Source organism: Carettochelys insculpta, chromosome 1, assembly GCF_033958435.1.
Source record: "Carettochelys insculpta isolate YL-2023 chromosome 1, ASM3395843v1, whole genome shotgun sequence".
NCBI lineage: Eukaryota > Metazoa > Chordata > Testudines > Carettochelyidae > Carettochelys > Carettochelys insculpta.
Window position 1 is genome coordinate 307,170,550 of NC_134137.1, and position 20,762 is coordinate 307,191,311.

Consider the following 20,762-nt stretch of genomic DNA (forward strand, 5'->3'; position numbering starts at 1 on the left):
TCTAATATTCAAAAGGCATCTGATTTGGGCAACCTAAAAGCCATGTGTGATGGACTGAAGAAAGCACTCGAACCAAACATTACCAAAGTTGCCCCACTGAAGCATTTAAATGCACAGGTGATGACAGGCATAAAGCTGCAGATGTTCAGATGGGTGGAACACTGCTCAAATCTTTATTCCCATGAGCGTACAATACAGCCTGAACTTGACAGCCTCATCCCAACTCTTCCAGAAATGTCTGTGCTAGATGCAGAGCCTATGGAGGAGGAACTTTCTCAAGCTCTTGATGCTCCCTCCAGTGGAAAAGTACAGGGAAACGACAGAATTCCAGCTGAAGTCCCAAAGGCAAACGAGGCTGTGCTCCTCCCTGTCCTCTGATTTACTCTTAAAATATTGGAGAGCAGATGCCCCACCTGATATGAAGGATGAAAACATAATCATTCTCTATAAAAACAAAGATGACAAAGGTGACTGCAACAACTACAGAGGCATCTTGTTACTGAGCATCACAGGCAAAGCATTTGCCCATGTTGTTCTCAAACACCTGCAAAAACTTCCAGATCAAGTCTATCCAGAAATACAATGTGGCTTCAGGGCTGGCAGGCCAACAGTGGACATGATTTTCTCACTTCAGCGACAGGAAAAATACAGAGAATAGGGAAAGCCATTATTCATTGCATTTGTGGACTTCACAAAGGTGTTTGACACAGTTAGTTGATGAGGACTACACAGAGTATTAACCAAGATTGGCTGCCCACCGACTCTACTCAGGCTCATAACATCCTTTCATGAAAACATGAAAGCAACAGTGTAATATGATGGATCTATATTGGAACCGTTTGCAATGAACAGTGGAGTCAAACTAGGGTATGTTCTTGCCACTACCCTCTTCAGCATATTTTTCTCAGTTCCACTAAATTGCGCATTTCAAAACTCATGCAGCGATGTATTTCTCCACACAAGATTAGATGGCTCTCTCAACAACCTGGCAAGAAAGGTCTAAGGTCAAAAGTCCTCATTAGGGAACTCCTCTTTGCAGATGATGCAGCTCTCATTCCTCATAATGAAGACATGCTACACTCACTGATGGATTTTTCTACCCAGAGCCTGCAACTTGTTTTCCCTTGACATAAGTATGAAGAAAACTCAAGATATACCTCAGCGACCCAGTGTCATTCTAGATAACACCCATTAGATGTGGTACAACAGTTCCGTTAGCTTGGATTTATTGTCACCACAAATATATTTATGGACGAAGAACCGAACATCAGAATCGGGAAGGCAGCTATGATTTTTGGCAGACTTACGAAATGAGCATGAAACAATGTGAACCTGACACTGGAAAAAAAAGATACTAATCTACCAGGCATGTGTATTGAGTATCCTTCTATATTGTTCTGAGGCATGGACCACCTACTCTAAATAGGAGAAAAAATTGAACAGCTTCCATCTTCTCTGCCTCTGCAGAATTATGACCATCAACTGGCAAGATAAAGTTTCAGTTGCAGATGTCCTGTCAAGATCTGGCATACCCAGCCTCGTAGCAATCTTCAACAGCAGAAGACTATGATGGCTTGGTCATGTGAGAAGAATGGGTAATGAATGTTTTCCCAAAGAAATCCCCTTTGGTGAACCATCATGTGGGTTGAGAACAAGAGGAAGACCAAACTTAAGATTCAAGGATACATGCAAAAATGGCATGAAAAAATTCAGCATTGATCCAAAATCTCAGGAATCTACAGCAGATCAAAATACCTGGCAACAATTGCAACAACAGGACACATCATCCTTCAATAGTACATATGCAAGCCACACAAAAGAACTTTGTCTTAGAAGGAAAAACTCTGACTCAAGAATTTGGAAATAGACTGATATGCGGTAATTACAATCGACCATGCAAATGCAGTATTGAATGGATAAGCCATGAGAGAAGGTGCAGACTCAAACACTGCCCGTAGATCCTCACCACTGCTGCTAACCACTGTCTCTTGAGACAAAAGGGGCCACACACATATATAATCTCAACTATTTTTAATCTAGCTAATTTGTTTTGCTTTGTAGCTTGCGTTAACTGCAATTGACAGCCCTAAATACTATATGCGTGCTTGGTTGTAGAATATAAAATAAACTAGTAGCCTGGTTTTGTACAGTGATTCCAGTATTTTATTTTAAGAGGGATTGGAATAATTATTTTTAAGTTATTTGCCAAGCTGCTATCTATGTTTGTGTCTACACTAGCAAGTTCTTTAGGGGAAAAAAAAAAAGGCCTTCTCTGAAAGAACCCATGAAGCATCAACACACACAATGTCTTCTTTCAATTTGAAAAAAACACAGCGCTTTTTCTGGAAGCCCTCTTCCTCTCCCAGATGAAGAAGAATGCCCTTTTCCAAAATATTCTTTTGGAAAAAACATGTAGATGGCTCAGGGGCATCTCTTTCAAAAGAGCAATCCTCATTGTGCCAGATTGTTCGATCCCTGGCCCATTCTTTTGAAGGAGCAGGGCTGTGTGGATTCCTTTTTTTGTGTTTGGATGCGCTCTTTCAAAAGAGATCACTGTAGCGTAGATGTAGCCTGTAATTGAAAACCTACTTAGCCTAAAGTTCTCTGTGTCAGTTGTACATTAATGCAGTGTTTCACTAATGGTTGTAACTTCCTAGCAGGACTACTTCTTCAAGCACTAGGAAGAAAATCTCAGGAGCTTCTAAACTTGTTGCAGAAAAAATGGTCTTCTAGCCACACATACCAGTATCTTTCATATAAGAAATAATATTTGCACTTCATCATTTAAAATTCCAATTCAAGTTGTGTAAATCAACAATGTATCTAATTTTTTCAGCTTAATACAACTTTTCATTTAGATATGCAGCCAAAACTGTTTTAAGACTTACACTGTGTAATATGTAATTAATCTTAAACTAGTACAGGATCTGTCACTCAGTCCTTTCAGATAGCTTAAACCTACATTTTAGGCTTAATGTATGGGGTTTTTTGTTTTGTTTTTTTTAAATTTCATGTATGTGTATTACAAGATTATAGGTGACCAAATATGAGTATGAAAAATGTTGTCGTTATTTTAAACCTAAATTAGAACAGTTTTCTGAGAGGTAGGTGGGGATTTAAAATATTCCTGTACTATTTTAGGAACACAATAACATTATGCCAACATTATACAAATAATGTCAAGATTTTAGTCTGATTAGTCAAAATACAAAAAGTAAACCAATTTATAAATATTGTTCAAAAAAAAAAAAGTTCTAATACAAAAATCTGTTGTAGTGCTAAGACTTAAGATGAAACGTTTTTATGTCTCCTGGGTAGATCTTGCAGGGTATAGCCCGATCTTCATTTAATGCTTAGAGTATGACTTCAATGTTTTTTTTAAAAAATCTAGTATTTTAAGAGCTTTTTTAAATACCACACATTTTTCTAACAATTCGTTACAAAAGATTGCTTGGCCTGGACAGGTGGAAAGGAGGTGGAGATTGCATACTTCACATTTCTGTGTACTACAAGACGCTTTTCAACATTACCTATAAAATGTTTTCATTATTAATAAAACTCTACAAAAGTAGCTTGTGCTCAGGCTGTTGATTCTTATTTACAATGCATGTTCTAGCTTTTTTAAAAGACAAAATTTAACACTCATAAAATAATCCAACCTTCCACAAAGGTATATAAACACTCCCAAACTCATCAGAAACAAATAATGCTAATCAGAGCCCAACTCTATCCAATTTTTTGAGAGCAAGGCTTTGAATAAATAGATATGTTGGTCAAAACTATAGAGAGTATGGGAAACATCTGTATTATTTTATGAATATCTCTTTATAGTTCAGTTTACCTGTTTGTCATAGGCTACGTCTACATAACGAGATGAAAATCAAATGTATTTATATTTATCTAATACTAGAATTTGTAAGTTTGATTTTGACCAGCCTCACTTCCATCATGCTCCCCACAAAATCAAGTCATTGCCACCTCACGCACACTGGCTAACATCAACTGTTGCAATAGTGCATTGTGGGAACCTATCCCACAGTCCCTCATCCTTGTTTTATTCTGGGTATGCTTGTTGGTCTTGATGTCATCTTCCCCCATTGCATTTTCCTTATTCTCCTCCCGATCCCTGAAAATATGTCAATCCCTGGAAATAATGCACAGACCCTCCAAAATTAGAAGAATGAATGTTTGGTTTCCCCAGACGTTACATTGCCAACAGGGGTGCAGTGACTGTATTCTCAAGTGGCTATCCACTTGTCCAACTTACCATCATTGTGTGCAAGTGATCCCTGAAGATAATGCAGAGGCCCGGACTGGTTTTTAAATTGAGAAGTATGTAGGAAAAAAGAATACTTGGTTTCCCCTTACACTACATTGGTGTTGGAGAGAGTCTTTGGCTTTCCAGTGCACTATAAGGCTTCTGTGCAATCACTTTGCTCTCATCTGGCCATCCACTGAGTATCCCACCTCCCATCATTGCTGAAATGTTATCCCTGAAAATAATGCAGGGGCCCGGACTGTCTTTTAAAGTTAGAAGAAAGAGGATAGAAAAGTGCAGGAAAAAAGAATTTTTGGTCCCCACCCATCAGCGTCAGCAAGCCCCAGTATGGGCGGGAGTGGGGGTGTAGTGGGGGGCCAGTTGAAATGGTTCTTTCCCGGCAGCAGCAAACCCCTTAGCTGCACGGAGGAGACCTGTTCCATGGTGGCAGCAGTAAGACCCTTAGAGGCTAGGGGAAACTTGTCCCCAGCAGCAGCGAGGCCTGGTATAGGCAAGGGGGTGGGGGGGGCAGTCAGTAGTTGGGGCAGCGAGTTGAGGTGGTCCTTCCCCATTGTGACAGCAAAGCCCATAGTGTCTTAACCACTGGAGGAGACTTTCCCACAGCAGCAGCAGAGCCCAGAATATCTTTCCCATCCTTGGAGCCCTAAACATGCAACTGGCAGCATGGTCAGCACCAAATGGCATGCACATCCTTTTGTTGGGTTGGGTTGGGAGCTACCCATGTGATATGGCTGAGCATGGGAAAGACCCAGACTTTGATGCCTGTGGGGAAGGGAAGGGAGTTCTCAAACGTCAACCGCTGAGTAGTTTCTCAGCGTGTTATGCAAGCATGACCTCCAGCACAGCCTTGTTGACGTGGTATGGCGTGTCAGGCTGGCACCAGGCAGCGCAGAAAAAAATAGCAAGTGTACAGATCTGCAAACTCCCTGCAGGGGCTATTTGAATAAGTAGATGCACTCACAGTGCTAATAGTATACAAAGAAAGAAGCCATTTCTCAGGCTGTTGCATTAACACAAGCCTGCAGCTAAAGGCTCCCTGCTCCTGCTTGGAAGTTCTTGCACTTTCTGTTACTGGGTAGTAGCAGCCAGAGCAGAACACTGAGAGATGCATTGTGTGTTACATATGGGACACCTCTGGAGGCTAATAAATTTGCTTTTAATACATGGTGCTTCCACACTTGCTTTAATCAAACTTCTGAATTCGAGTTTGATGCTACACCCGTCAGGTAACTGCAATTTTTGTAATCTTGAGATTAGTGCACCCAAAATCGAGCTAATGGTCTTTATAGCGAAGACAGACGTGGTAAAATCGAGCTAACTGATTTAAATTCGATTTTATCTCGTAGTACAGATGCAGCCATAATCAAAGTTCCATCAGAATCTCAGAAAGTAATGTAAGTCATCTATGTTGAGGTTTTGCATTGTGCTTACACAGATCTGTTCTGAAAAAGGTAGACAATCTGGTCTGAATCTGAACATTTTTCCAGTAACTAGATTTGAAAGCAAAAACTGCTAGAACTATAAACATTTTCCTCTGTATTCAAGCAGATTCATCAAACTGTCCACTAATCAAGACAGTCCTGCTTATTGGCATCACGTGGACCATTAACTCTCTTCCACCAAATTACAACTGCTACCTATTATTTCAAGAACTCTTTGTGCTTCTGCTGGTGAGATTCAGAATGTGATCTCTACCAGTGGTGTCTTAAGTGAAAATCAAATACTTTTAACTCCTAATATTTATAACTGGGAATATTTATAACTAGAAATGTGAAAGTTACTCTACAAAATATATTAAATCACTTTCTTCACATGTTTAAATAGTCTAGTCAGGACAGTTTCTCCCTAAGTCCAGTTTTGTATAAATGTGCTTTTAGGCAACTTGAGAACATTTTAATGTTTCCATAAGCTTACTTTCCAGTCAAAAATTTAACAAGACACTTACCAGTGAAACATATGACAGAATTGTGCTATATAGTGCATCAAAACCTGACTGAAACTGTCTCATACTTTTAGTAATTTCAGTTAGTGATTGTAGCAGAGGCAAGGAAATCTGTTTCAGAAATACAACTTTTGAACATTCCCAGACAGGTGTCAAAAGAAAATAATACATTTTTCAGTTGCAAAAAGTGCTGTGTTGAGGGATTCTGCTCCTCAAATTTGTTCTTGCTGGCTTTGTTTAAGGCTACTAAATTAATTAAAAAATTTTAAACATTACAGGACAGTGAAATTATTATTAGTGACAAAAAGACAAATATTTCAGAGACCTTCTGGAATCCAACGTCGGAGATCAGGCAACGCAGATTAACAAGATACACTGTGAAATTTGATGAGCAAGACGATTTTGAGTCAGAGAAGTAAGTTCATAAACTATTTAGTGGCTGCTCTTTTAATTACATAAAGGAGAATAAATATGCTGATGGACAAATAAAATATGGAAGAGCACATCATCTTGGTTAAGCCACAGGATTTGAGGATGATCTAAATTTTAATTCTGATTTTCCCGAGAACTTATTTTTGTGAACCTGAGCAAGTAACTTATCTTTTGTGCTTGAGGGTTCCCAGTTTATAAAAGGCAGAGAAACAACTCCTTTAAATGCAAACTTATTGACAAACATGCTACTGCAGGAAATGGTAACTTTCTAAATTGATCATGAGTCTCGTTTTACCTCTGTCAAGCCAATATTTGCAGTGATTTCTATCATTTTGATTGTGATTGTTCACCCTTATTACGTTAATTTGCTAGACTTTGGCAACAGGTGACTCGAGCTATAAACAACAAAGATCAGACAGAAGCTACTCAGGAGAAATGTGTTCTGGAGGATGCACAGAGGAAGGCTGCCAAAGAGAGGAAACTGAAGGGTGAAGAGTGGACCTGCAAACTCTTTGAGCAGGACTCAGTCACAGGAGACTGGCACTATAAATATGCAGAGTGAGTGGGGGAATGTTTTTACAGTTTACTACTCTTCGTATTTCAAGGAGTTATGTAAACTTACTTTATAATTTTAGTATTGAAAGAACATGAAGATGTGGATGAGTGCATGCCTATTCCAAGTTGTACTCAGAAGTATTAACTTCTTCTTCGAGTGTCCCCGTGGGTGCTCCACATTAGGTGTCGGGCTCGCCCAGCGCCGCAGATCGGATCTTCCGAGCAGTTTCTGCCGGACCGCGCATGCACCGGTGCGCACTGCTCCCTTGCGCGCTCCTGGCCACGTGCGCGATCCGGTCCCCGCCAGTTGCTCTTAACTGCCGTCGGCTGCAGATGGAATCCGACTAGGCTACGGCCAAGTTAGCGTATTCAATGGTTTTTAGCTGTTTTTCTTTAAAGATTTCAAGTTCTTAGTCTATTCTTAAGTTAGCCAGTTGTTATTTTCAAAAAAAAACCAAACAAACAACAAGCGGGATGGAATTCTGTCCAGTCCGAGTAACAAGCGGAGCACTGGAGGCCAGGAGCCTAGGGCCATTAGCCCTCCTGCCGTGGCAGGCTATCAGAGAGGGGGAAAACAGCACAGAGAAGGTGCTAAGTACCCCATTAACAACTAAAAGACTCACCAACAATGTCCTCTTCAGGATTCAAGAAATGTGAGTCTTGCTGAGAGGCAATGCCAGTGTCTGATGGGCACAGTCACTGTATAAGGTGCCTTGGGGAGTCCCATGTCACGCAGAAATGCTCCTGTGCAAAATTAACAGCCAGAGCAAGGAAGGACAGGGAGATGCGGCTTAAAATGCTGCTATTTGACAAGGCCCTCCAGCCAGATGTGCCGGAGCGGCCGCAGCAGGAGGGACCCTCCGGGGCCCATAAAAGGAAAGCTGCCTCCCTCACCCCATCAGCGCAAAAATGGAGGAAGGTCTCCCCAACCCGATCCCTGCAGGCAGCAGCAGCGAGCGGGACGGGAGGAGCGCACAGCCCCCAGCCGCAGCAACAGCTAATTGGCAGCGGCACGGAGAGCCACATGGAGGCGGCTCAGCCTCCGATGATCAAACAGCCGCCCTGCACTGCAGGCAGGGCGGCAGCTAAACAAGCGCCGGTACGGGCGGCAGCGCAGGCAGCGGCACCGACCCCCGGGGAACCGGCGGTGCAGAGCGCGCAGGCACGCAGCCTGCAGGCCCCGGAGGACACCGCCTGCGCGGCACCGCCCAAGGGCGTGCCGAGTGCGGCGCGGACGGGGCCGAGATCCCCTGCATGTCAGGGGGCGGAGCCACCCCCTCAAGGGAGGGGGAAGGCTGCACAGAAAACGAGGCACCGCAGCCCCTCTCCAGACAGGGCTGCAGAGTTGCTTTCTCTCAGCCCTCCGCTCATGCTGCGGACTCCAACTAGAAGGCAGGGGTCCCCCCTAGCCTACCCGGAGCCCCCGTCCCCATTTTTACAACCAGCCTCGCCCTGGCTGGGACCACCCTCACCCTTCTTGGGGTTTGAGCCGCTGGAGTACTATCACAAATCGCTCTCTCCAGTGTCCCATGTCTCTCGACGATCTCGCTCCCCCAGATGCAGGGGGTACACACCAAGGGAGTGGTCCAGGTCACCTTCCCAAGAACAGTGCCCATGCTGCCATGGTCGTCCCTATCACGTGGGGTATAGACACCACCAGCATTCTACCAGGGAAAGATCCCCACAGACGGTCCCGTATCCCCGAGGGCAATCGCGAATGGGGACAGAGACTCAAGTATCTCAGGGGGAACTGGTTACGGTACCCCGAGATTTTCCCTCGCAAGCTTCCAGCGAGCGGATGTACCATCGCCAACAGGAACCGGAAGGGTCCAGAGAGGCGTATCCTAGTGGTTCCTCGCTCTCCTCCCCGGACGAGGCTACGGCCCCAGGGGACGTCCATCCTCCGGACGATCTCAAACAGTTTGAAGAGCTGTTTAAAAGGGTGGCCTTCACGCAAGGCATCCAGACAGCAGAGGTGCAAGAGAAACACCATAAGCTCCTAAAAAATCTGAGACCTCCGGCCTCCTCCAAAATAGCAATACCGCTTGACGAAGCAATCTTGGAGTCCGCCACTACGATTTGGTAGACCCCTGCGACTATTCCGCCTGTCCACAAGAGAGTGGACAAGAAATACTTCGTGCCGGCAAAGGGCATGGAGTTCCTGTTCAGCCACCCACAACCAAATTCCTTGGTGGTAGAGTTGTCGCAACAAAGATCAAAGACATCTCAATTCAAGACATAGGGAACAGACAAAGATGCCAAGAAGCTAAAGCTGTTCGGCAGAAAGGTCTACTCCTCCTCCACACTACTGTTGCGAATGGCAAATTATGCAGCGCTTCCAGAGGACAAGAAACCGGTGATCAAGGCCATCGTGCAAGAAGGCTACGTGACCTCGAGGACAGGAGTTCAGATCGCCCTGGATGTTGCGGACACAGCAGCACGCTCCACAGCTACGGCAGTGGTGATGCGAAGGGAGTCCTGGCTCCAGACTTCGGGTATACCGAGGGATCTGCAGGCAAAGATCGTCGATCTTCCCTTTGATACGCAGAAGCTGTTTGCTGAATCAACTGACCTGGTCCTTCATTCCAGTAAAGATTCAAGAGCCACACTTAGGACCCTGGGGATTTACACCCCTCCATACAGAAAGAAAAAGTACTACCCTCAACGAAGACGGTACCAGTATCAGCCACAGCGTCCCCAGTACAACAGGGTTACGAGCAAGGGCGACATCAACAGCACCAGCAGTACAGAACTCCAAGGCGACGTTCCCAACAGAGCCGTGTGTCCTCAGGGCAGGGCTAAAGGCCACAAGTTTGACACACAGATCCAGGGCTGCGCCATGACTACCATCGCACAGGGTCATCCGAAGCTGTTATTCCACCATAGCCTCCGACCATTCTACAACCAGTGGCAAAGGATCACCACAGACAAATGGGTGCTGGAGATCATAGCCACGGGGTATGCCATCCCCTTCCAGTCGCTCCCACCGCCACGACCTCCACCCAGGCCCCACCACCAGGAGGCCTCCCACATAGCGAGGCTCAAGCAGGAGGTAGACCATCTCATGCTCATAGGGGCAGTGGAAAGAGTGCCGGAGCAACTGCAAGGGAAAGGGTTCTACTCGAGGTACTTCTTCACGGAGAAAAAGACAGGAGGCTGGAGGCCCATCTTAGATCTTCGAGGCCTCAACCGGTACCTGCGCAAGCAATGCTTTCGGATGATCACAATCGCCTCCATCCTTACGGCACTGGACGACGGAGATTGGTTCGCAGCCCTCGACTTACAAGACGCGTATTTTCACATAACTATCCATCTGGCTCACCAACGATTCCTCCGGTTCATGGTAGGCAAAGAACATTTTCAATACAAGGTCCTACCATTTGGCCTCTCCTCGGCCCCCAGAGTCTTCACCAAGACCTTGGCAGTGGTGTCAGCCTACCTGCACAGACGGGGTATTTATATTCCCGTATCTGGACCACTGCCTACTCAAAGGGGCCTCAAAGGAAGAGGTACTACGCATGATACGCGTCACAGCAGGCACGTTCTCTTCGCTCGGCCTGGCTATCAATCTGGCAAAATCAAAGATAGACCCCACACAGGACATAGAGTTCATAGGGGCACGCATAAATTCTATTACAGTGAGAGTGTATCTACCAGAGACACGCTTTCGGGCCATCGGCTCCCTCGTGCAAGTCATCACCTTCAGCCCTACGGTGCCGGTTCTGACGTACTTACAGCTGCTGGGCCATATGGCAGCAGCAGCGACGTTCGTGGTACAGAACGCCAGGTTACACATGCGCAGCATGCAGCACTGGCTGGCGAGCGTTTACAAACCGGCAGCACACACCGTTCACAGGGTGGTGTCGCCCACAACAGAGGTCCGCACATCCCTGCAATGGTGGGTAAACCCCAAGAACATGCTAACAGGGGTACCCTTCCACCAACCACAAGTATCGGTTTTTCTTACTACAGATGCCTCCCACATAGGATGGGGAGCACACATGGGCGAAGAGGTCACGCGAGGGCTGTGGTCCTCCACGGAACAGTCACTGTACATAAATATACTGGAGCTCAGAGCGGTGTTCAACGCCTGCAGACGCTTTGGAGACCATATACAAGGCAAAGTAGTCGGGATCAGTACAGACAATACCTCCACCATGTTTTATATAAATTGGCAAGGAGGAGCTTGGTCCCATGCTTTATGTGCAGAAGCAGTCCGGTTGTGGAACTGGTGCATCGCCAACAATATAACCTTGAAAGCCTCGTACTTACCAGGCGCTCACAGTGTGAAGGCAGACCAGCTGAGCAGGCATTTCGCACTCGCGCACGAGTGGCAGATCCGTCCCGATCTGCTACGACCGATTTTCCACGCATGGGGCTTTCCCCAGATAGACCTGTTTGCCACTCAACACAACAAGAAGTGCCCACAATTCTGCTCCAGGGCAGGACTGGGACGGTGGTCCCTGGGGACGCATTCACCATCTCCTGGAGGGGCCCCCTGCTTTACGTTTTTCCTCCCAGAGTGCTGATCCACAAAGTCTTGCAGAAAGCCAGGAGGGAAGGAGCCCGAATGATCCTGATAGTCCCAATGTTGGATCGACAGCAACGGTTCCCCCTACTCCTGTGCATGTCGGATCGTCCACCGATGCCCCTTCTGGTGGCGCCGGATCTGCTCATGCAAGCCCAGGGGTCCATAGTGCATCCGCACCCCCAAGGCCTGCGACTACAAGCGTGGTTAATCCATGGCTCAGCTCCCTTGAGAGCACATGTACGGAGGAAGTGCAACAAGTCCTAGAAAGTAGCAGGAGGACTTCCACCAGGAAGACCTACAAGCAGAAATGGACTCGCTTCACGGCATGGTGTTCTACCAAACAGCTAGCCCCCCTTTCGGTGCCTATACCTGTAATATTAGAGTATCTACTGGACCTCAAGAGAGGAGGACTCTCACTATCCTCGTTAAAGGTCCACCTTGCCGCCATTTTGGCGTTCAGACACGAAGAGGAAGGGCACACGGTGTTCGCCCATCCCATGGTTACCAGGTTCCTCAAAGGGTTGGTAAACCTATACCCCCCTCGGAAACCGCTTCCACCTTCGTGGAACTTGGACCTGGTGCTTAATGCGCTAACAGGACCGCCGTTCGATCCTTTAGCCACGGTTTTCCTCTGCCTGCTTACGATAAAGACGACCTTCCTTCTCACAATCACGTCAGCTCACAGGGTGAGCGATCTTGCGGCAGTTATGGCAACGCCACCCTGCACAGTATTTTCCAAGGAGGCGGTAACCATATGGCTGCATCCAGCCTTTGTTCCTAAAGTTTCTTCTGAGTTTCATATTGACGAACCTATTGTTTTACCCTCGTTTTTATCCAAAGCCTCATAACTCTAACAAAGAGGCGCGCCTACACCTCCTGGACGTGAGGAGGGCGCTAGCCTTCTATATAGACAGGACCAAGCCCTTCCGGAAAATGGATAAACTCCTCGTCTGTCTCGCTCCCAAATCGAAAGGAGAAGGTCTCTCTTCGCAGAGAATCTCGAAGCACATCGTATCCTGCATAAAAATGTGCTACGAACTCAAAAAGACTCCTTTACTGGCCACGCCCAGGGCTCATTCCACTAGGGCAGTGGCGGCATCAACAGCCTTTTTCAAGGGCGTTGTGCTAAAAGACATTTGCAGAGCGGCGACCTGGTCATCCTATGACACCTTCGCCAAGCACTACGCCCTTCACAGGGTATTCCAAGAGGATACCCAGCTCTCGACAGCGGTCCTCTCGGAGACAAGCTGTACATGATCCGTTTACCCATCTCCTATCTTGGGTTACTGCTGGGTAGTCACCTAATGTGGAGCACCCACGGGGACGCTCGAAGAAAGAAAGGTTACTCATCGTAGTAACGGTGGTTCTTCGAGATGTGTCCCCGTGGGTGCTCCACTACCCGCCCATCCTCCCCGCTTCGGATCTCTGTTTAGTGTTTTTCAGGAGCATCCGAGGCGGTTGTTCAAGGAACTGGCGGGGACCGGATCGCGCACGTGGCCAGGAGCGCGCAAGGGAGCGGCATGCACCGGCGCATGCGCGGTCTGGCAGAAACTGCTTGGAAGATCCGATCTGTGGCGCCGGGCGAGCCCAACACCTAATGTGGAGCACCCACGGGGACACATCTCGAAGGCCCACCGTTACTTCAGTGTGTAACCTTTCTTTTCTATTCACTTGAAGCCATATACACAGTGTAATATTAAACTGAATGTTTAAACTTGCATGGGGTTAACATATACAGAAGATAGGTCTGATTATCAGTTAAATAGTTGTTGCAAATAATAATTTGCTGAAAATAGAAGAGCAGACTTTTTTTCTTCTTACGAGTATTTCTACATGTTTTTTTGACAAATGGACAAGAGGTCCCAACTATGCCTGTGTGACTAGTTTGGCTGGTGTCATCTTCCTCCTTCTTTATGGAGTATGACATGCTGGAAAGCATTGCTTCCTGCTGCTGTTTGTATTCTGTGTGCTTGTTTTCTGGACACTTGCCTTTGTAGGCAATATGGGAATAGCTGTCTGGACTTTCCCAGAATGGACTGACGCACAGTTGTGTAGCTTGGTCCATGTGAATGTGCAAACGTAACTATGAGGGCAGAAAAATTGTTTAGACATAAACTGCACCATATAACTTGCTACTGATAAAGGTGGGGCACATCAGCAGTGCAGTGTGAGAATCTGACATCACTTACGCCTGTCCCATGATTAATTTGTGAGGAGTGCTGAATTTTTGGATGTCATACTGGCAGCTTTCACTTTATAGTATTTACTTGAAGTCTTTCCTCAACTTAACTGGCACATGCCTCTGAATTGTTAGGCAGTACTTAATGCACTGTGTTAATTTTGTTTCTGTGTAGAACCAGACCATGGGATCCATTGAATGATATGATACAGTTTGAAAAAGATGGTGCCATCCAAACAAAAGTCAGGCATCGGACGCCAATGGTATGTTCTTGCTTTATAAGTGTTCTCAGTAAACAGCAAGGTCAGACGCTTACAAATGTTAAGTTGTAAATCTGGAATTCATCAGAGCACTTGCTTGGTTCTGCACCTCTGTCCTATAGTCCTGTCATTCCTGAGCCTCTTGCTGTTCGCAAAGTAGGAAAATTGACATAACTGGATAGGTATTGAAAATTACATTACCTTAATTCCACTTACAAGAACATCCATACATAGTTTGCTTAATTTAATGTAAACCCTCCAAAGCTTAGGACAGTGGTGAGCAACCGCCAGCACGCATGCCAGGAGTGGGATGCGATCTGATTTTTCATTGGCATGCAAGGTGGGAGCTCAGCCCCAACCCGACATACATCTCTCTCCACCCCCCGTGCAGCTGGGAGCTTGATCAAAGCCATGCTGCCTGTGGATTAACGAAAGACCAACTAATGCTACCAACAACCAACTAAATGGTGTGGCTCTGCATCTTAATTTATGTATTAATGAAGCTGTTGTAAGATTACTAGCGACTTTGAAAAGTATCACTTGCACTCAGGCCATGCATAGAGGTCAAAAGGTCAAATTTCAGCACTCTACCTCAGGAAGATTGCTGCCCCCGGTCTAGGATATCTTATTCATACATTAACTCAAGCTTTCTTTGTTGTATTTGACATGCAGCCATTAACATAATAACATGATTTTTTTCACTAGACCATTTGATTCTGTGTAGATAACTACTAAGTATGTGAATTGCAGGTTAGTGTTCCAAAAATAAAACGAAAGCCAACCAGTCAGCCAAAGAAAGGAGAATGTGGGTTCTCTTCCCCAGAACCTGATAACCAGGACTCCTCTGGAAGTGAAGGTAGGATAAGCAACATCCATTCAGCAAATCTGTTTTTTCTTTAGTTAGACAGAGCACTGCTACAGTATAGTTAGCCATTTACTTTTTTTTTTTTTTCATTTTCCCAACATAGTTGTTGTATGAAATAACTATTGGGATATGGTCAGTTGCAGGAATAGCGCATTACTGTGTGTTGTCACAAGAAGACAAAAAATGCATAGCACAAGAAAAACAGATGGCCCTTGGTATTAGTAATGAGATCTGTAACTTTTCCTACTTTCAAAGACATAGGGCTGTAATTGAAGTAGGCTTTACTACTTTGTATAGTTAGTACTTATGGCACAATTACTGTGTGTGTTCATCTGTAAACAAAAGGGTTAGTCTCTATTTTTAAAGAAAACAGCTCTTCAGACAGCTAGCTCAGTGGGCTTGTGTCAGAATGATGTGTATGTAAAGAATTGTTGTCTCTGTAATCTAAAACATCTATTCTTAAATGGAACACTTCAGTGGTGGGCTTCCTGTGATACAAACGTTTGGAACAAACCTTTTACTAGTACTTGAAATTGGAGAATTTCACCTGTGTTTTATAAACAGTTTTATTACAGGATTAAAGGAGTTTAGATTTGGACTAATTAATCCTTCAAACCTCTTTCACCTGTTTTGATATATCTTAGCACAACTACTAAAGCATAATACAAGAATCAGAAAGAAAGGGATAGACCTTGGTGAACTACAAAGTGCCATTGAATCTATAAAGGAAACGCAAGAAGACATTAAGAGGTAGTGTTTAGATGATGTTTTAAAACATATATTATTGTACCACACTTGCTCTGTTTAAAATGAACGAGAAGTCAAATGTGTTTAATTTTCACTTCACTGTTTTGAAGATAAAAACATCAGACACTTCTGTTTTGTGTAAAAATGTGTTTTATTATTCTGGTTATCAATTCTGCTTTGTGGAATGTACCCTGGAGTAGTTCAAAGAAAATGTGACTGCATTAACAAGCCTGATGGCTTCATCCAGGTTCAGAAACTGGGTAGATACAGTGATTAATGCAGATCAGTTCCACAATATGGTTGTCGTCATTACAAGTAGGTTTAAAGTCTGTATCAGTTCCACACGTGAACTCACATAGTGTTTGTTTTCATGATTGTGCAGAGAAGTTTTTGCCTAATTCTTATTGTTAGCATATTTACTATGAAACCAAAGGATGATGTTTTCAAATATTAGGAGTGAAATAGTTAAGACCGTTCAGGAGCCCAACTGCATGCATTTAATTGCAGGGTTCGGTTCTAAATATCCAAACAAATATTGTGTTGTATTTATACGTTGGACTTCAGTATAAAACTGTTGCAGGAAGGGGAAGGCAGAAGCCTCACCAAGGAAGTTTATTCACGAGGAAACAATATGGTGATAGCTATTAATGTAAGTGGGACTGAAAAAGCTTGAAGGAGGAGAACAGTTTAAATAATAACAGTAATAAAAAGAAGACTTCAATAGTAATTTCGTTAAAGCTGCTCTGCCAATTTTGCCTGGCTGTATGCTTGGAGGTTTCATCACCTGGCATAATCATTCTGCTAAATCAAGGGAATGACCTTACCTCATTATTCTATCCATCCTAGTTATAAGACTTTTTAAATTCTAAACATTAAATTTCACCTCTATTTGTAAATTATAAGTGCACCCTTATAGAACACGTTTCTTGGCTGCAAAAGACAATGCCACAGATTCAGTGCTGCCTTAAATGCAGGGCTGCAAGCTTATTTTAAAAGGTAGATACTAGGATAGGAATTGTAGGATGTGTGATAAATGAAGAAAACTGGTATTTTTAAAATTAGCCTGATTTTTTTTTAACTGCTTTCATACTACATAGCTGCATAATGGTAACTGGAATTACTTACTGATTTTCAGTTGATATGCAGGTGTTAGAAACACCATGTTTATACATCAACATAAAGTTACAAACTACTTTGTGGACCTTTTTGATTAAAACAGCTTTGTTCTTCTGATGGTTTGTGTATGCATTGCTTTGATATTGACATTCTTTTCTCCATTTAACCTCAATAGCCAACTACAAAACAGGATTTGCATTGTATAATCAAAGAGAATGTATTGCATAGTCTCTATTGAACATGAAAGAAGAAAATAGAGAGTTTCTGCTTTGCAATATTCCTGTTTGCAGACTTCGGGACCTTCAACGAATTAGGTGTTTGAGATCAGAAATGTTAATTTTCTGCCATTTTACTTCTCATTTGAGATTTTTTTGTTGCTGAGGTTTTGATATTTTAATTGGGCTGGGCTTTTGTATACACATCAGTTCACTTTTTCTGCAGAAGCCGACAGAAAATAGCCTCTTGATATTTCATAGTCTTCCTTCTAAAGACAGCTAAAATTTAAGAAACTGTTTAAATCATCTGTATCTCCACTAACAAGGTGTGTTTTTTTTGTTTTTCTTTTTTAAATATTTTATAGGGATATTATGGCTCTACGGAACCGTGTTACTTCAAATCCACCACCGCTGGAAAACAATTTCTTGCAGTTTAAGCACTATGTCTTTATTTTTCTCATGGTTCTGCTGCAGCTTATTATCAATTTCTTATTCAAATAGAAAGTCTGAACAAAAGACTCTTTGAACTGGAATGCTTACTGGGATCACATTTTAAGTTGGTTTGAACTTTAAATGATGCAATATTATCTAAAAGAGCCCTGTAGTACTTTGCCTCAAATCATAGTGTACATGGATCAAGATCTGTCATATTCCTGCCTAGCCAGTTGAAGTGGGAAATGCGTAAGTGCCAGTACTCGTTTGCTCTCTGTGTATGCCTCTCACAAACACAATAGCCTTGTATCTATAATTTTTATTGGCTGTACTGTCAAACTCAAAATTCAGAAATCTGTTCCCCTCTTGAGGCCATTTTTACACATAAATGGCCTGAAATATGCGAATGAGGCATGGATGTAAATTCCCGGCACCTCGTTAGCATGAGGTCACATGATTTGGAGTCCAGAAGAAGCTCTTCCAGACTCCAAATATGTGACCTTATGCTAATGAGGCACTGGGAATTTACATCTACGCCTCATTAGCCTATTTTGGGCTGTTTATATGTGTAGAAATGGCCTTAGTGAGGACATGTAGTTTCTGTTAAAAGATCTGTTCTTGTCTCAATTTCACTTCGTTGCTTAAATTTACCATTTTGTAACAAAACTTCTTCTTGACTTCTGAAATAACCAGATTTATTATTTTATTGAAAGTATGAAGAAAAATGTTTCAGATCTAACAAAACAAATACATTAAGTAATATGTTAGTTTAATACAGAGTTTGAGGCTTTACCTGCCCTTTTTTCCCTAAATATATGGCAATATTTTGACTCTAGGTTAAAGTGGTGATATACAAATCGCTAGATTTTGATGGGTAATCCCTTTATAACAACATTGTCATACATTATACACAGAATGAATTGTACAACTGTAAAATACTCATAAAAGCTACCATGTTAATGGTCCACCAGTAATTCCATTATGAACCCATGTGTCACAAATTTATAACATTGCTATTAATTTTTTCTAAATTTACTAAACTTTAACTAAATTGTGTGGATACTTTGAATAAGTTGAAGATAGACTATCAGATGTTTTATTGGTATTTCTGTACCTGAGAAAAATATCATGCAAAGTCGTGCTTAGTGAGAAGGGCTTGATTTTTAAGTTCCAAATGAAAGGCAATTTGGAACTAAAAGTTGAGTCCTGCTATTAGAATTCCACTGTTAATTTTAATAAAATACACAGCAACAAACCTTAGCTCATCTAAGAGCAAGATGAAGTTCTGAACTTCATTAAATTCCTACCTATTGCTATATATACACATTGTGAAACTCATCCCGTATTCCACAATTGTACAAACTAAAAATATAGAAGTTGGGACTTAGATTTTAAATGTGACTTTTATTCTAACACAGTTTTTGTCTTAATACATATTTGCAAATGACTAATTTTAACAAAAAAGTTAATACCAGCATTTAAAAGGATATATTGGTCCCCATTTTGACCCATCAATATCAGTTGAAAGGAGATCCAGAATCCCAGGTTCTAGCTGGGGGATACCTTCCTTGGTGTTGACTGTGGAAGACCATCATAAGGCTGTTTTCCAAGAAACACCTTTCAGATCCTTGCATGTAGGCAGCCACAATGCTGCAGAGCACTGCTGTGGCTGATGCAGCAGCTTTTCAGGAATGCCCTAATTTAAACAGGCCAGAGGGCTCTAAGTTACACAGTCGACATCTCTGACATAGCTTACAACTGGAAAAATGCAAAGGAGTTTTAAAACCACCTTTTGTGTTGATTAGTCCTACGCTCCACCAGTCTCATTGTGTTCACATGCGAGTAGAATTTAGTCAGATTTATGCTATGTGCAACCAGCTTTTCTGTTCTAATGTCCCTAACTTAACAATTACCCACCCTGTCTTTTCCCCAAACTCTTTGCTCCCACATGAGAGAGATGTTACTCTCCAAGTATCCTGCTTAAATTTTGTAATTTCCCACCCCCTTTGTTATAATAGTTTGTCTTGAAACATTCCCTACAGCACAGGTCTTTAACATGATTATAATATACAATAGTTTAATATAGAAAAACCTTTACTATAAAGAGGAGATAATTCAACAAGTTAAGTCCCTAATACAAACTAGAGGTGGCAGCAATATATGAAGAGATAGCAGATATGAAACAAGGGGTAGATGAAAATAGAATACTGTAATACTGATTTGATGTTGTGATTACACCACTCACATAGTGAACTCTTCCACAGGTCTGTTCAAAGAACTGTAGTGTAGTTGGTATATTCAAACAATTTGTACTCTGCGAGAGGGACTCATGATAATACATAGGTAAATGTGAGAGCTAACTAGTGTGACGCCAAGAATTTGGATAGTAATATCAGACCTTTGTAATACCCCTACAGTTCGTATGTTTTGAACCTCATATTTGATACTAACATAAATTTAAAATAAATGTTTAAAATGTCCATTGTCCTCAATATTTATGGCTTCTGTATTATTCAAGAGCAGTTAAGGAGAACCCGTCATAGATATATTTTTAAAACTGACTTTAATATAGTTTTCATTTTCAAGTATGTATAGAACTGTGTATTTATAACTCATGTTACAATTGTATAGGTCAACATAATTGTAATCACTAGTTGTTGGTGTTTTTGATCATAGCAGATGTGTATACCATATATGCCATATGTCAGGTCCTGTTCCTTCAACTCTTCTGGTTTGCTTATATGCATACACTTACATAAGGAACTAGACAAAATGCCATTTCTTATATGCAAGATCACTTTTCCTCTTCTCTCAATATTTGAGGCTGACTATTTAAGATATAAGAGTTGTTGGTTTAATTCCTGTTCCAAGAGGCAAAGAGTAGTTCATGAAACTTTTTAATGAAAGAATATAGCAAGAGGTCTGCTCTTAGCTATATTTATTACTTATATCCTAAAAAGCACATGCACTGAAAGCCTGGTAATTCCTAATTTTGCTCTTCTTTATATGTAATTTCCCTTATCTGAGCAGAAAAAGGAATTTCTTGCCCAATTTTTTTTAGGATAAGTTTGATTACAGGTTTTTTTAAGGCCTTTTCTTAATATATAACTAACTTCATAGTTAGCCACAATGTGTAGTTGATCTTGAAATATTCTGTACTAAAGATTCAGTTTTCTGCACATAATCACCAAAACTGTGACTGTACAGTT

General features: G+C 42.7%; 1 protein-coding gene across 6 annotated transcripts in view; it reads left to right on the forward strand.

Moving 5' to 3' along the window:
- OSBPL8 (oxysterol binding protein like 8) overlaps nucleotides 1–17,977 on the forward strand; it is a 166,639-nt gene extending 148,662 nt beyond the window's left edge. For all 6 annotated transcript variants that reach the window (XM_075012541.1, XM_075012573.1, XM_075012532.1 and 3 more), the window contains 6 exons: nucleotides 6,500–6,636; nucleotides 7,026–7,211; nucleotides 14,094–14,181; nucleotides 14,929–15,034; nucleotides 15,688–15,793; nucleotides 17,487–17,977. In XM_075012541.1, coding sequence (XP_074868642.1) covers nucleotides 6,500–6,636; nucleotides 7,026–7,211; nucleotides 14,094–14,181; nucleotides 14,929–15,034; nucleotides 15,688–15,793; nucleotides 17,487–17,622 — 759 coding nt within the window. In that variant the 3' untranslated portion in view covers nucleotides 17,623–17,977. The remainder of the gene's footprint in view (nucleotides 1–6,499; nucleotides 6,637–7,025; nucleotides 7,212–14,093; nucleotides 14,182–14,928; nucleotides 15,035–15,687; nucleotides 15,794–17,486) is intronic.
- The last annotated feature ends 2,785 nt before the right edge of the window (nucleotides 17,978–20,762 follow it).